This window comes from Schistocerca gregaria, chromosome 4 (assembly GCF_023897955.1).
Source record: "Schistocerca gregaria isolate iqSchGreg1 chromosome 4, iqSchGreg1.2, whole genome shotgun sequence".
Classification (NCBI taxonomy): Eukaryota; Metazoa; Arthropoda; class Insecta; order Orthoptera; family Acrididae; genus Schistocerca; species Schistocerca gregaria.
The window spans coordinates 283,284,057-283,301,602 of NC_064923.1; the positions used below are offsets into that span (position 1 = coordinate 283,284,057).

At 37.4% G+C, this 17,546-nt stretch overlaps 1 protein-coding gene across 3 annotated transcripts in view; it reads left to right on the plus strand.

Moving 5' to 3' along the window:
- The window catches only part of LOC126365851 (transient receptor potential cation channel trpm), a 1,785,347-nt gene that overhangs the window by 1,718,122 nt on the left and 49,679 nt on the right, over nucleotides 1–17,546 (plus strand). For all 3 annotated transcript variants that reach the window (XM_050008509.1, XM_050008510.1, XM_050008512.1), the window contains one exon: nucleotides 6,358–6,537. In XM_050008509.1, the coding sequence (XP_049864466.1) occupies nucleotides 6,358–6,537 (180 nt within the window). The remainder of the gene's footprint in view (nucleotides 1–6,357; nucleotides 6,538–17,546) is intronic.

The window sequence follows — 17,546 nt, forward strand, 5'->3', positions numbered from 1 at the left end:
CTTAAATATATAAGTCTTGAAAAATGAAAAATATTTTTGAAAAGTGTATAATGAGGGCTTTTAGGTAAGCAAGGTCAGTCTCGAAACAAACATTTTTTAGCATTGCTGAATTTTGACATACACATGCAGCAGTTTATAGGCATAATAAAGTAAGAATATTTCGTCAAATAAAAATGAAAGCAATCATATTTTGAAAAAATAAGGTAACTGGACAGAAAAAAATATACTCACCTTGTAGTGGCAGAACACATATATAAAAGATTATAATTAGACAAGCTTTTGGAACCAGTATTCATTATTTGTGCAGAAGGGTGGAGGGGGAAGGAAGAGTGCTGAAGGAAAAGACCTGGAGAGGTCTAGTAAAAGGGGTAGATTTCGGGAAAGTCACCCAGAACTGTGGGTCAGGGGAGACTTACCGGACAGGATGAGAAAGAAACACTGATTTTTGAAGACTGTACTAGATGAACTTTGAAAACCTTATAGTTTAAAAGTGGAAGACAGGGTAATATACATGACAGAGACTACTTCTTAAACATCATGCATGAGTTAATAAGAGTGAAAAGCTAAGTGCATTGTACATAACAGAGGAGGAGGGGTGGTGGTAAAAAATAGACAGGTAAGAAAATGAAAGATGTAGAAGACAATAATGGAGTGAAGAACTGCTGAGGTGGAAGAACCAAGGACATGTTGTAATGCTAGTTCCCAACTGTGGAGTTCCGAGAAAATGGTGTCTGGGGGAAGAATGCACCAAATTATCATTTAGGATGAATAGGCATAGACAGAAGGTGTATACTAGCAACATGCAATATCCTGGTGCAGAGCATGCTCTACAACATGACAATTGTGACCTTGGTGCTTGTTTCACCACCATCTCGACTCTTCCCCCACACACCAGTTTCTCAGGACTCCGCAGGTGGGAACTAGTGTTACAACATGTCGGTTCTCTCCACCCACCTGGACTTAATTTCCTTTATTTCTTCTGCCTCAGATTTTCTTCACAGTATTTACTCCTTTCTTGACTCCATTTTAGTCTTCTGCATCTTTCATTTTCTTACCTTTCTATTTTTTGCTGCCCCACTCCCTCTCTTTTACATACAATGCACTTAGCTTTTCACTCTTATTAACACATGCACAATATTTAAAATGTAATCCCTGTCTTGCATATTATGTAGGTTTTCAAATCTTATCAGGAGCAGTTCCCAACAATTGTTCTTTCCTTCTCATCCTGTCCAGTAAGTCTTCCCTGACCCACAGTTCTGGGGACTTTCCCGAAATGTACCTCTTTTACTAGACCTCTCCAGTCCTTTTTTTGTTCACCTGTCTTCCTTCCCCTTCAGCCCTTCTGCCTGAAGAAGGAACCACTGACTCCAAAAGCTTGCCTACTTATAATTTTTTATGCATGTGTTCTGTCACCACTTGGTGAGTAGATTTTCTCATCTTTCCAGTTACCTTACTTTGTCTTTAAATAAAAAGTCTCTTGAACTAAATATATTATTGTTATAAACTATTGATAAACTGTAAGACAGAATGACAATATTATGAAAAGGATAAATCGCTACTCATCACATACTGGAGATGTTGAGTCACAAGCAAACCAAAAAAGCCATACAAGGAAGCTTTCAGCTAAAACCTTCTTCTAAATTAGACAATAGCAAAGTAGTGGTGGGGGATGATAAAGTGCTGATTGTGGGAACCTACAGGGATGAGGTAGGGACAGAGTAGGGCAGCTAGTTACAGTCGAGAGGTTAGACAGAAGGAAGGGAAGGGAGGGGGGGGGGGGGCAAAAAGGAGAGAAGTAAGTGCATAATAAAGGTTGAGACCAGAAGCCAGGAGGATTAATGGAACATAGGATATATTGCAGAGAGAATTCTCACCTGTGCACTTCAGAAAAGTTGGTGTTGGTAGGAAGGATCCAGATGGCATAGGCTGTGAAGCAGTCCTTGAAATGAAGAATGCTGTGTTGAGCCATGTATTCAAGAACTGGGTGGTCCAGCTGTTTCTTGGCCACAGTTTGTCAGTGGCCATTCATGCAGACAGAAAGCTTGTTGGTTGTCATGCTCACATGGAATGCAGCACAGTGGCTGCAGCTTAGCTTGCAGATCACATGAAGGGTTTCATATGTAGCCCAGCCTTTGATGGCATAGGTTATGCTTGAGATCTGATTGGATTAGGTGGTGGTGGGAGAATGTTTGAGACAGGTCATGCATCTAGATCTATTACAGGGATATGACGCATGAGACAATGGGTTGGGAGCTGGATATGAGTAGAGATGAATAAGGATATTGTGTAGGTTCAGTGGGTGGTGGAATACCACTGTGGGAGGGATGGGAAGGATAGTGGGTAGGACATTGCTCTTTCAGTGCAGGATGGGGGTAGTCAAAACCATGGCAGAGAATGTGACTCATTGCTCCAGTCCTGGGTGGTATTGAGTCATGAGGGGAATGCTCCTCTGTGACCAGATGGTCACTGAAGAGATAAGACAAAGGAGATATGTTTCTGTACAAGGTTGGCAGGGTAATTATAGGCTGCAGAGGCCTCGGTGAGACATTTGGTATATTTTGAGGTGGACTGGTCGTCACTACAGATGCAGTGGCTCTGGGTGACTAGGCTGTATTGAAGGGACTTCCTGGTATGGACTGACTGGAAGCTTGTCAAAATGGAGGTATTGCTGTTGGTTGGTAGGTTTTATATGTACAGAGGTATTGATGTAACCATCTTTGACATGGAGGTCAACATCAAGGATGGTAGCTTGTTGGGTTGAGGAAGACCAGGTGAAGCAAATGGGAGAGAAGGTTTTGAGATTCTGGAGGAATGTAGATAGGATGTTCTCATCCTCAATCCAGATCACAAAGATGTCATCAGTGAATCTGAACCATTACTTGTTGAGGTATCCCACCTTGCAACATCTAAACCTCATCTATTTCTTAGTCACCAACTTAGATGTTAAGTTTTTCACTAATCCAACTTGTGCTGCTCCTAATTACTTTCATTGTTCTTCTGTACTAATTAGACTGTTAATTTCATCCTATAGCCCCAGTAATTCGTCTTCACTTTTACTGCAGATAGCAATATCATCAGCAAATCTTATCATTAGTATCCTTTCATCCTCTATTTTATCTTTCCCCCAAACCTTTTTGTTATTCTGATCATTGCTTCTTTGATGATGTATAAACTGAGCAGTAGTGGTGAAAAATTGCATCCCTGTATTACACCCTTCTTAATCTAAGAACTTTATTCTTCATCTTCCATTCTTATCACATCCTCATGGTTTTTGTACATACAGTGTAGTGATTTATCAAGTCATGCTTCGTTATCAAGTGCAACATCAGAATAGCCTCTCTGGCGCTTTTACCATTCCTAAAGTGAAACTGATTTGTCATCCAAGAGAGCCTTAATTTTCTTTCCATTCTTCTGGTTATTCTTCTTGACATTGACTTTGATGCATGAGCTGTTAAGTCAATAGTATGATAATTTTCACACTTATCTGCCCTTGCTATCTTTGGAATTGGGTGAATGATATTTTTCTGAAAGTCTGATGGCATGGCTCCAGTTTATAGATTATGCATATCAACTTCGGAGGTCGTTCGCTTACATTCCCTCCGTTCCCCACTATGATTTTAGAAATTCTGAAGGAATGTCATTGATCCTTTCTACCTTATTTGATCTCAAGTCTTCCAAGCTTTGTTAAACTCTGCCTCTAATACTACTTCACCTAGCTCTTTCATATTGATTCCCAGTTCTTTTTCTATAGCATCAAACAGGCACAGAGACCTTCTGTGTACTCTTTCAACCTATCTTCTCTTACCTCTGTATTTAATGGTAAAATTCCTCTTGCGCTCTTAATGTTGCCATATTTGCTCTTAATTTCACCAAAGGTTGTTTGATTTTTCCATGTGTTGTGTCTGTCCTTCTGAAAACCACTTCTTTTTCATTCTTGAAATTTTCCCAGTAACCACTTCTCTTTATCTTCCTAGCACTTTCTATTTATTTCATTCCTGAGTGACATACCTGAAGTGACAAAAGTCATGGGACACCTCCAAACATTGTGTTGGACCTCCTTTTCCCTGGTGTAGTGCACCAACTTGATGGCACAGGCTTAGCAAGTCGCTGGAAGTCCCCTGTACAAATACTGAGCTATGCTGCCTCTAAGCCATCCACAAAAGTTTTGCCAGTGCAGGATTTGTGCATGAACTTTTCTCTTGATTATTCCCATAAATGCTTGATGGGAATCATATTGGGCAATCTCAGTGGCCAAATCATTTGCTCAAACTGTTCATAATGTTGTTCAAAACATTGAGAACAATTGTCGTCCAGTGACATTATGCATTTCCATCCATAAAAATTCCATCATTGTTTGGCAGCAAATGCTCTCCAAGTAGCAAAACATAACCATTTTCAGTCAGTAGCTGGTTCAGTTGGAAGAGAGGACTCTGTCCATTCCATGTAAACACAGCCCACACCATTATGGAGACACCACCAACTTGCACAGTGGTTTCATGGGGTCTGGGCCGCACTCAGACCCTACCATCAAATCAGGACTCATCTGACCAGACCACAGCTTTCCTGTCATCTAGGGTCCAACCGATAGTCATAGCACAGAAAATATGCTGTAGATGATGTCATGCTGTTAGTAAAGGCACTTGTGTTGCTCGTCTGATGCTATAGCTCATTAATACCAAATTTTGCTGCACTGTCCTAATGCATACATTCATCATACATTGGTTTCTGTTGTTATCATTGACAACTCTTTGCGAAAGCCTATGTTCTTGGTTGTTAACTGAGGGTCATTGGCCACTTAATTGTCCATGGTGTGAGGTAACACCTGAAATTTGGTATTCTTGGCACATTATTGACACTGTGGATCTTTGAATACTGTATTCCCTAATTATTTCAGAAAAAATGTCCCACACATTTAGCTCCAACTACCATTCCATGTTCAAAGTCTGTTAACTCATATCATGCGGCCATAATCTTGTCAGAAACTTTTTCCCATGAATCACCTCAGTACAAATGACACCTCCACCAATTCAGTGCCCTTTTATACCTTGGGTACACGATACTACCACCATGTGTATATTTGCATATTGCTGCCCCTGACTTTTGTCATCTCAGTGTCTATTTCTGGATTTCTGTCTTTCCCTGAACAGTTTTGGTACTTTGTTCTTTTGTCAATCAATTAAAGTATTACTAATGTCTCTCCAAGGTTCCCTCACTGTTACTTTCCTTGTGCCTACATTTGTCTATCATTTTCTATTACTGTCATTTTTAGAGATGTCCCTTCCATTCAACTGAACTGACTGCTGTGGTATTTGTTATTGCAGTATCCACAGCCTTAGAGAACTTCAGATGTACATCATAATTCATCAGTCATTCAGTATCCTGCTTCTTTCCACTTGGGTTCTTGTGGATGATTCTCATAATGCTACCCTACTGAAGTGTGATCTGAATATATACCTGTTCCTGGGTATGCTTTAAAATGTGATATCTGATTTTAGAATCTTTGTGTCTCTGTGACATAATCCATCTGGAATCTTCATGTGTCTCCAGGCCATTTCCAAGTATACCTCCTCCTCTTGTAACTCTTGAATTATGTATTAGTTATTAGTAACTGAAATTTGTTGCAGCACCCAATTAGTCTTTCTCCTCTCATATTCCTATGACTGAGCCCATATTCACCCATAACTTGTTCTGTTCTGTCCTCTGCTACCAAGTTCCCGCCCCCCAACAATTATTGGATTTTCATCTCCCTTTGGATACTGTATTACCGATTCAAAGTGCTGCTACACTTTCTCTCTCTCTTCATCTTTTGCACTGGCATGCATACCTCAACTGTTGTTGTTGCCTCTGATTTTGCTATCATTTCTGATGAGAATAATACTAGATTCAAATTCCCACCTGGCCAACCAGTTTTAAGCTTTCTGTAATTTCCCTAGATCACTTAAGGAAAATGCTGGGATGAGTCCTTTGAAATGGCACACCTGTTTTCCTTCCCCATCCTTCTTGATCCAATATTGTGCTCCATTTCTGATGATCTCATTGCTGACAGGATATTAAACTTTAATCTTCTTTCCTTTCTTTGATAACTTTCTTATTATTCCCTGTCTTTCAAGTTTTGATGTTTTTTCAGACCCCTGAACTGTTAGTTCACTTAGTTCAGATACTGTGTTTGTATTTTTTTTTTATTTACTCAATTATTTATTATAGTTTGTTTCCGAATTCAAGGAAAGTTTGTAAATTTAGCATCGTATGCTTCATGTACTCATCAAATGGTATACACTTTTATTCATTTTCAGCCAGAGAAGAATGTTTATTTGTCTTATTTATAACTATGACTTGTTTCTTTATCATTGATTTTAGGTCATACTTGGACTAATATGTCCATTTTATATCGTCACACAACTTGAATTCAAATCCAAAGAAGAATTGCTCCTCATGCCTCAAACTGAGGAAGAGCATATGGTTGGTCTAGAAGAAGAAACTGAAAGTGTAGAAGGGCATACAAATGGAGGACATAGAAACACAGAGCCTGATGCAGAGGTGTGTATTTGCTGGAACTGTGTCAAGCAGTAAATTGTATTGATGTGCTGATGGTTGCTACACAGTGCTGCTTTGGCTGAAAGCGATTATCTCATTTATTAGAATAACTTTGCTGTGTCATAACATTTAGGCTTTTATATAATATGCTTTGCATTTCAAATTAAAAATGACTTAAAAGCATATTAGAGCTACTATTAATTATGAATTTATGTAAATTCAAATCATTTAATGATTTACTTTGCTTGTAGTGGCAATAGCTAGACAAGGTATGATTACAAAGTATTCTCTGCATTATCCATAAATATAAGTAACTTAATTTTCAATAATAATTCTTAGAGCTGATAATTATTAGCTTTTTAACACTAGGATTGCAACTGTTGCAAGTCTTATAATTTTTAATACTTGGCATTTCATTTCATCGTAATAGTGTAGTTAAACTAGAGATAGTCATATTCATCTGCAGGATAAGAGAAGAGCTATGCAGTTCAAAATGACTGGTACAAAAACAGGGAGATGAAAGCAAGGACTATTACCTTTTTGCCAGAAAAGAACCTATAGTCACATCCAGCATTTTGTGATCTATTTATCAGGTGGTAGAAGATCTATGCACAAAAAAGGTGATACAAACATTAGCTCAGGCGTGGGTGGGTTCCTTCATTTGACAAAGGAAAGAAGAGGGTTGGGGAAAATAATACTTTTGCAGGAATTAAGTATGAACATTATTGACAACACTAGATCATGGCAGACTTCACCGGACAGGGAAATGAGAAAATCCAGTACTTTTCAAACAGTATGTACAATTCAGCATGAGGTGACCTTTAAATGCTGATTCATAAAATTGTACTGTTACCATTTCTAATGTTATCTCAGCTGATCTTCTAGAAAGCCTTCCACTATATAGTCCAAGAATAAGCTTTTGCACCTTATGAAAGTTCTAATTGTAGGTAGCTTTTCCTCCTTATACAACAGGAAAAAGTATTACATTTCTACATAATAATCAGGAAAATTACAACGTTAAGTAAATGAATAAACATTCAAAAATTGAATAATAGTAATTATTATCAATAGATAGCAAATGGAAAAGGAGCATACAATACACTGTTGTTAGGAATTATCACATTATTCATCTCGAATACTTTGAGGAGGCCATGAATGAGCCCATATGACCATGGCTGAGCCAGATCAAATTCTGAATAATTACTAAAAGGACACAATTTTATAAACGGTATCAATTTTAGGGTACTTCAATAAGTATTGTTAACAGGATCTTGAATATCCCTGCTAAGAGCAGAAAAGTCTTCAACTCGGATTTTAGTTTTTCACTGGCTGCCTTCAGTGCTCTGTTGAAAATTTATGCTGTGGATAATCTCATTTATTCCATGTTCTCTTCTCTTTTAGAGATAACGAAATCCCTGGTCACCAAAACCTATTGTTTATGTTATCTTGCAGTTGTACCTAAGTCTGCTACTGCCTTGTCTGTAGAAGATTATTCTATACTTTGATCATATGTGATAAGTTAAAATGGTGTGCATAACTCATGCTTTTCACAAACAGCATACTACCACTTGAGCAACCTGAGCAAGCTTCATGGGCCAACTCAGTTCATCCTTCTCTCCTTTTCTTTCCAAACCATGTAGAAGATATCCCATGGACTGGCATCTCTGAGAGAAATGATATAATAGAGAGTTTGGCTTATCTTGAGCCTCATTACTTTTAGTGAGTAATAATTCTCTTAACTTTTTCTGAGTTTTGATTGTACACACATCAAAAAAAGTTTTGCATCAGCCTGGTTCCCAGAATTCCTGAAGATAGATGTTGACTGTGGATATTGTATCATAGACACAGTCCCTTTGACTGTTCAAAGATGTCACTAAACCCACCAAAATATGTAAACAACCACGAATAAGCAGCGCCTAGGTATTAGACGGAGGGGGTCTGACAGCCTATCAGTTCCAGTCATTCCACCAGGAAGGAGGTACATGGCTTGTGTAGTCTGTAGTTCAATGATGCCTACACGGTCAATACCACAGTTTGATCACATCCACATTGTTGCTTTGTGCCAGGAAGGGCTCTCAACAAGGAAATTGGCCAGGTGTCTCGGAGTGAACCAAAGTGATGTTGTTCAGTCATGGAGGAGATATGGAGAGACAGAAACTATCGATGGCGTGACTCGCTCAGGCCGCCCAAGGGCTGCTACTGCACTGGATGACCACTACCTATGGATTATGGCTTGGAGGAACACTGACATCAACACCAACATGTTGGATAACGCTTTTTGTGCAGCCACAGGATGTCGTGTTAAGACTCAAACTGTGAGCAATAGGCTGCATGATGTGCAACTTCACTCTCAACGTCCATGGCAAGGTCCATCTTTGCAACCACGTCACAGATGGGCCCAGCAACATGCCGAATGGACTGTTCAGGATTGGCATCACATTCTCTTCACCGGTGCGTGTTGCATATGCCTTCAACCAGACAATCATTGGAGATGTGTTTGGAGGCAACCCAGTCAGGCTGAACGCCTTAGACACGCTGTCTAGTGAGTGCAGCAGGGTGGAGGTTCCCTGCTGTTTTGGGGTGGTATTATATAGGGCCGATGTATGCCGCTGGTGGTCATGGATGGCGATGTAATGGCTGTATGATACATGAATGCCATCCTCCAACCAATAGTGCAACCATATCGGCAGCACATTGACGAGGCATTCATCTGCATAGATGAAAATTCGTGCGCCTATTGTGCACATCTTGTAAATGACTTCCTTCAGGATAACAACACCGCTCAACTAGAGTGGCAAGCATGTTCTCCAGGCAAGAACCCTACGAACATGTCTGGTATAGATTGAAAAGGACTGTTTATGGACAACATGACCCACTAACTACTCTGAAAGATCCACGCCAAATCACCATTGAGGAGTGGGACAATCTGGACCAAAAGCACCTTGATGAACTTGTGGATAGTATGTCATGACAAATACAGGCAAGCAAGAGGATGTGCTACTGGGTATTAGAGGTACCAGTGTGTGCAGCATTCTGGACCACCACCTGTGAAGGTCTCGCTGTAGGGTGGTACAACATGGAATGTGTGGTTTTCATGACCAATAAAAAGGTTGGAAATGATGTTTACATGGATCTCCATCCCAATTTTTGTCTACAGAACTCTTGGAACAGAGGTGATGCAAAACTTTTTTTGGTGTGTGTATGTCACAAGTTAAAACTGTACAGTTGCAAAGGAAAGGTAAGGATCCCATGAGAGTTATAAACTTTGAGTCAGCAATTGAAGTGAGGTCAGATGGCATATGTGGCAGTGCATTGCCCACAAAAGATACATATCTCATCTTGTGCCCCGATTCATCTCACAGTTTTAACTTGGTCACAATCAGTAAGTATATACTCCATGTAGCAAATGAAAATTCTTTCTCAGTGCTCTATCATTAACTGTGTTTCATTTCAAAGAATATTAGTTTCCATACGTACAGTAGTGGTAGAAACATTGTCAGTGCAGACAAAGAGTAATAATACACTTATTTACTTAAATACAGGTACCTTTAATACTGACTATCATCAATGAGAAGTGATGGTTGCCAACAAACAGATTTAATACATTATTTATCTCAAAAATGTTGTTTCCTTTGCATTTGACATGTTACCTCAGCTGATTTTCAAGAAAATACTGGCTGTTTTGATGATCTGTGTTGTCAGATATGGTTTCACTTCAACTTTAGCTACATGGTCAAACTAGGATTTCAAGTTTTTACTGTTACTGTAGATAGTTCAGTTTGCTACAAATAAAACATAAAAATAAAAAAAACTGACAACGAAGAGTGTGGCATCAGAGTCAAGAGTAGGACATTTAGGTGCAGTGCAAGCACTGTGGAATTGTGGCACCGTCAACAAAGTTCTATGGCGATGGTATCAACAAACAAGTCTCTTGTTGGGAGAAACATGTTCCTTGCCATACTATGCTGAGAAGTAAATATATAGACAAAATCAAACTATGGAAAATCCAGAATAGTGTAATGAGAGTATTATGAAAAGAATAGATTGCTACTCACCATATGGCGGATATGCTCAGTCACAGATAGGCACAACAAAAAGACTACCAAGTAAGATTTTGGCCAGAGGGCTTTCTTCTGAATGAGTGTGTGTGTTGCCTCATTCAGAAGAAGGCCTTCTGGCCAAAAGCTTATTTGTTTAGTAATCTTTTTGTTACTCTTGTCCGTGACTTAGCAACTCTGCTACATGGTGAGTAGCAATCTGTCCTAAAATATGTTTTAGTTGAAAAGCTCTAAGAGTTTTCATATAAAAGATTTGAGGCATTATTTTTCAGAATGATTTTGTAGATTAATTGTTAACAAAATGCAGTTGATAAACAACGGACAAAATAAAATGGGATAACAAGATAAAGTTATTCTTCAAAAATGGTAATGTGGAATCGAAGTCAGATTGTGTTGCATACTTGTTGTGAAATAAGACTTAGGGCTTTGAAAGCAGCTTCTGACATATATTCCAAAATCTGGTTCTTTGAACAACAATAACATTTGAAAACACTTTGAACAACAATAACATGTGAAGTAGTTTTTCCGAAATCACACTTAAATATAACTGGTTTTATAGTATTAAAAAAACTATAGTGTGATTATAAACCGTAGTTTTTATCTGCTCAACTGATAGGAGAAATGGTTACAGAAAGAAACACTCAGACAGATTGCATTAGGCAGTGCAATATGAGTAGAACAGCTAAACATGAGAGCTTGCACACGAGTGACCATTAAAAATTGGAGGAGAAGACAGCATCAGTCAGAGCAAGAATTTGTGCATTATACTACTTTTCCGTAGTCAAGCCAGTTGATGAAGGCTTCAGGGTTTGCCTCTATGGGAAAGTTAAATGAGGATACCTCATAAAGAGACTTGTCATTCTGAGAACTCAATACAGTGACCATAAGCAGTCTACTTTGTGTGGGAAAGGGAAAGTAATCACTTAAAAGCAGACCTGGACTGGAGAATCCAGAACTAGTCAAGAAATGCAAGAGTGTTGGCTGCTATTCCAACAAACACATGGTCCAAACGGTCCTGAAAAAAATTCATTTCCATGTTTTTTTCTGGTCAACACTCAATAAATGCAAAAAAACATTCTATTGGTTAATTCTTCATGTTAAAAATACCATAAACTTCCTTCAGGTACATCTATGGGATCAGATTTTTGACATACCTTTAATTGTTGATGTAACCTTTATTAATGATTTCATCTGTGGCTGCACTCTTGTGATGGTCTTCATGTGTGTAGCTTTCAAGAGACATGTGGCACGTTTTTTAAGGATGTTACTGCTCCATAACTATGTTGGAAGTGCCATTACAAATTAGAACCCAATCATTTTCAAAATTTAGGGATAGACTTTTTTGTGTTGCTGAGCAGGCTGTTTCATCTGTTTTGAAGAAGGATAAATCCAGTGGATCTTGTACTTAAAGTCTGGGAGAGAACTGTGCTCCATTATAATATTTGTAGTACATTTTTCAGGTTTATCATTTTAGTACACTTGAGAAACAGAAATTGAAGTTTTGAAATGGTATGAAAAAAGAATGAATCAGAACAGAGAGTACAGTGTTCCTTCATGAAGCAATGAATTTAGTGCATCATGACAGTGTACTGTATTACTCATATCTGTTGCACTAGAGACTGAAATTTAATTCAGTATTTTTAATTTGAATGGACATATGTGATAAAACATGCAGATGATGTACCAGTATAAAAATCTATAGCAGTTTTGTGGAAATCAGTACCCAAGAAAACATATGAGGGCTCTTAAAGTGTAACCTCATTATAATTACCTTATAAATTCTGTTTAAATCATACCTGTTAGGCTACTTTAGCACTCAGCATTTAGTTTTATGATCAAGAATATCATTATACCATGATGCAACCCACAAGTCAGGAAATGACTTTTGTTTCTTGTAATGTTCCCCTATATTTGTATTGTTGGTCTGTTTCTCTAGTGTCACTTCATTTATACCTTTTCCTCTAAAATGATATGATACTCAAAAAGGAAGATAACTTGTCGCACCAGAAAGTCATGGCACAGTTTTTCTTTGTCTGCATTTGTTTGAGGAGAAAAGCTCTCTCAAAGACACAGACAGCCAGTAAAGAAGAGGCACAAATAATTTTCATGGGAAGTAAACCAATGTGGAAATGAATGAACAGAGGAAGCAACGTGATTTTCCTTCTGGGTAGGCAGAGTCTCTCAGTAATTTAACTGCATTATCAAGGGTACACCTTACTCAAAATTATATGGTGAACTATTACCTGTTGCCATTACTGCAGTGACTGGGCTAGGGATACACTTACATACTCTGCAGTATGTGTTCATCAGGCAGCAAAAATTTTGAGGAGTCAGGCGAAAATGACTGCTACAAAAATTTTCAGTGATAAGACAAACTAACAAAGCAACTGCAGAGAAGTTTCATAAGTGGAAGCATACATATGTTTTGGACTCCTATTGATTCTAAGAGTGCCTAACAATATTAAACGTAGCTTCAGCTGTAGGACTGCACACTTGATCAACACCAAAAATCTTGAATAGAGAAGATGATGTGTTCAGTAGATGTGTTTGCAGGAAGGACAATATTTTTTGTTCTGCATTGTTGCTTATGGTGAACACCTCAGTCTCAATGCGTGTGAAGAGGTGCAGGGAAGAAAGAAAACTGTCTAGTTAGTTAGTTAGTTGGTTGCATGTTCCATTGATCAATCACATGGTACAGTTACAGAGTTAAAGATTAATATTTATATTATTTACCCCATTCCCTTAAATGACACAAAATGCATAGACTATATTTATAGATTTATTTATTCCTATTCAAGAATTCATCTATGGTATAGAAGGAGTTGTCAAGGAGATATGATTTCAATTTATTTTTGAAGCTATTACTGCTGTCTGTCAGACACCTTATTTCACCAGGCAATTTGTCGAAAATTTTTATAGCAGCATATTTTACCCCTTTCTGTGCCAAAGATAGGCTGAGCAAAGGATAGTTTAAGTCTTTCTTTTTCTGGTATTATAACCATGAATGTCACTGTTGTTTTTAAATTGGTCCATGTTTTTGAGAACAAATTTCATTAGTGAGTATATGTATTGTAAGGATGTTGTAAGAATTCCCAATCTCTTAAAAAGATGCCAACAAAATGTGTTACTATGAACTGCACACATTATTCTAACCACTTTCTTTAGAGCAGTGAATACTTTTTGTCTAAATGTTGAATTGCCCCAAAATATTATTCCATATGACATCAGAGAGTGAAATTATGTTAGCTTACTAAGTTGTATAACCTTAAAATTTTCAATTATTCTGATCGCAAAAGTTGCAGAACCTAGCCTCTTTAGGAGATCCAAAATATGAATTTTCCAATTAAGATTCTCATCTACGTGCACACCCAAAAACTTAGTATGCTCTACCCTGTCTACTGACTTCTGTTGATGTGTTATATTTATTGAAGGAACTGTACTTTTTGCAACAGAAAATTGGATGTGCTGTGGTTTTTCAAAGTTTAGAGCAAGCCGTATCATGCTTGACACTCTTTTCTCTATGACATTTTGTTACCAAGCTTTACATATCACAAAAGAGAGCTGATATTAATAATAAGTATTTTCTACACTAGGTAACTCCATCCACAAGAATAAAGAATTTTGGCAATTAAACATAATGTTCATCTTCTGCATGAAAATACAAGGCTCCAAACTTGTGTGTTAACAAGAATTTACATAGAAATAATTCAATGTGATTTACTTCTTACAGTCCATATTAATAAGTTTATAACTAGTATTTGTTATGGACAATTGAGTATGGATTGAGAAACCCGTTATGCAATGTAATAATTTTTAATTGACAGGATTTAAGTATCAAGGGCAAAAAAAAAACTTCTAATTTTATTTTTTAATGTGTAGAAAAATTAAGATACATGTTTTTTATGTATGTTTGAAATTTAATTAATTCAAAATAAAAAGTAAGTTATGCATGTACATAAATCAGCAGTTACCATGAACAATAACAGTGCTCTCAGTAACACCAAACTCAACAACTTTTAGACCAATCACATATTGTATATAGGATAGCAGACTTTAGATCAAAAGTGCAGAGGAAAAAGAGAACTGTTATTAGTACTGCAAACAGTTCCATTAACACTGTTTCTGATAACTCCAACATCACATATTTACTCTGAATCCACTGTCATTTGGCATGATTATGTTCTGATTTGTTCCACATTCTTTGGCTTTATTTGGCCAGTGATCAATTTATCATCCACAGTATCAGCAGTAAATTATGATTTCAAATAATTCAGTGAGAAGTTGCTCATTCTAGTAGTTGCACATAGACATATATGCTGCAAGTCATTATAAAAAACAAAAAAAGAAACTGTATACTTTCATTGCAATTCCATCAACTTGGGATGGTATTGATACAGATCATTCAGTAACCAAATGAGCTTCATGAAGAAAAAATGTACTGGGAACATTCTGTGTAGCAGGATATGAAGTTGGCACTTCTGTAAAATTTTAGATGGTATGGGCTGTATTGACTTTTTGTTTGTGAACTTAAAGATTAAAAATCAGTTCTTATGAGGTATGATCAAATACTATGTGGACTGTTTTGTTACTAAATTAAATTGCAAGTTACTGCATGCCTATATCCATGAGTCAGACGCCACCACTATACATCACTACCTTCCTTATCTGATGAAATTGAGAAGCCATTTTTAGATGTGTCACAGTGTGTCGTATCTTCTCAACAGTCTAAAATCCTTCAAACAATTTCTGATTTAAATATGTAAATATAAAGTACAAACAGAAACTCATATAAAGTACAGACAGAAATTCATAAATAAACACTGCAAGAAATGGATAAGAAAATATATTTATATGCATACTAAAAGCCTTTTAATTTGCTTATAGATCTTATGTTGTGATTATTTACATATGAAATTCATAATTACACAGCACTTTGACAGAGTGTCCCATGTATGCTGCTGAAAATCTGAGCGTATGGATTAGGTTCCCAGATATGTGAGTGGCTCAAAGACTTTTTAAATAATAAAACCCAGTGTATTGTCCTTGATGGTAGATGTCCATCCGAGATGGGGTATTGTCAGGAGTGCCCCAAGGAAGTATGGTAGGACTGATCTGTTTCTCTATATACATAAATTATTTGACAGATAGGGCGAATAGCAATTTAAAGGTTTGTTGATGTTTGGTGTACAGGAAGTGAATGTAGGAAGATACAAGGTGACTTGAACAAAATTTATAGTTGATTTGTTGAATGGCAATTTGTTCCAAATGTATAAAAATGTAAGTTAATGCAGGTGAGTAGGAAAAACAATACTGTAATGTTTGAATACAGCATTATAAATGTGCTGCTTGCCTCAGTCATAATGACTGAACATGTAAGTGTAATGTACCAAAGTGGTATGAAATGGAATGAGCACGTCAGGTTAGTATTAGGGAAGGAGAATGCTCGATTTTGTTTTATTGGAAGACTATTGAAAATGTGTAGCTCATCTATAAAGGAGACAGCATCTAGAATGCTATGGTGACCCAACCTTGATCACTGTTTGAGTGTTTGAGATTCCCACCTGGTCAGATTAAAGAAAGACATTGAAGCAATTCAGAGGCATGCTGCTAGATTTGGTGCCAATCGGTTCTATCAGCATGCAAGTATTACAGAGATGCTTCATGAAGTCAAATTTGAATCCCTGGAGGACACACAATGCTCTTTTCACAAGGCACTGTTGTGGGAGTTTAGAGAACCACCATTTGAGGTTGAACGCAGATTGATTCTACTGCTGGCAACATAAATTTACATAAGGACCATGAAGATAAGATGAGAAAAATTAGGGCTCATATGGAGATTTATAGACATTTGTTTTTCCCTCACTCTGTTTGTGAGTGGAACAGGAAAAGAAATGGTACCCTCCACCATGGCTTGCAAAGTATGTATATAGATGTAGATGAAATATGTAATAAAATGAAAATTGTAAAATAATAACAGGACAGAATATGTACTTCAGGAGATGTAATTACAAGTGATGCCAACAGATGCAAGTAAAAAAATCTATACCTAACTTGCAGAACTATTAGTTCCTTCCTGAAGGAGGAAAAAGTAGGTTTGGGGAACATTACAAGGAGGGAGAGGTCGCTCAGATCCTGGACTGTGCACTCAAAGACATGAGCAAAAGAAAAAAGAAGACTTCAGGCAGCAGAACTCAGGTTTTTCAGAAGAGCAGCAATATATAACTAAATAGCTAAAATGCTCATTTGATCACAGTTGCTGGTTACCTGTCTAATGGCTTTCAGGGGCAAAACATTTCTTCTTTTTTTCCTTGTGCCTTTGTCCCACATCAGTACAGGGTCAGCATGCTTATTAACAGATGTGGCATGTTTAATTTAAGGGATGGCTAGATGCCCTTCCTGTTACTGTCCCATACCTCCCAGATTGGAATATGTGTACACTAACTGTCTGCTTGTATTGTTATTCATGTGGAAGTGAGCAAAAGTTGTTAATCTCTCAGGTGATTCAGTCTGAGGCCAGTGCACCTCTCCATCCCAGAAGTAGTGCTTTAACATTCACAGCTATCTGGGCAGGTTGGGGCAACAAAAGTTGTATTTTCATTATTGCATATAATTAATGATCAAATTTAAAATGCTGTCATAATCTACTCATTAAGAGGTATAATCTCACAGTGAATGTTTAACACAATAAGTATTGAAGCCAGAAACTGTCTTGCCTTGAGGTAGCATAACTCATCGTGCGCAAATTCCTCAGTGTAGGTTCATCCAATACTGGAGAATGAGACCACTTAATGACTTCCAACAAACTATATACATAATTTCAAATACTTTTGAAACTTTCTCTCATTGACAACCTCACAAAATAATGAATGAAGGGAAAATAGCTTATCATGTAATACAGTTTCACTAGTCACGCCGTAGAACTATAGAATCAGATATGTCATTTTAACTTATTAC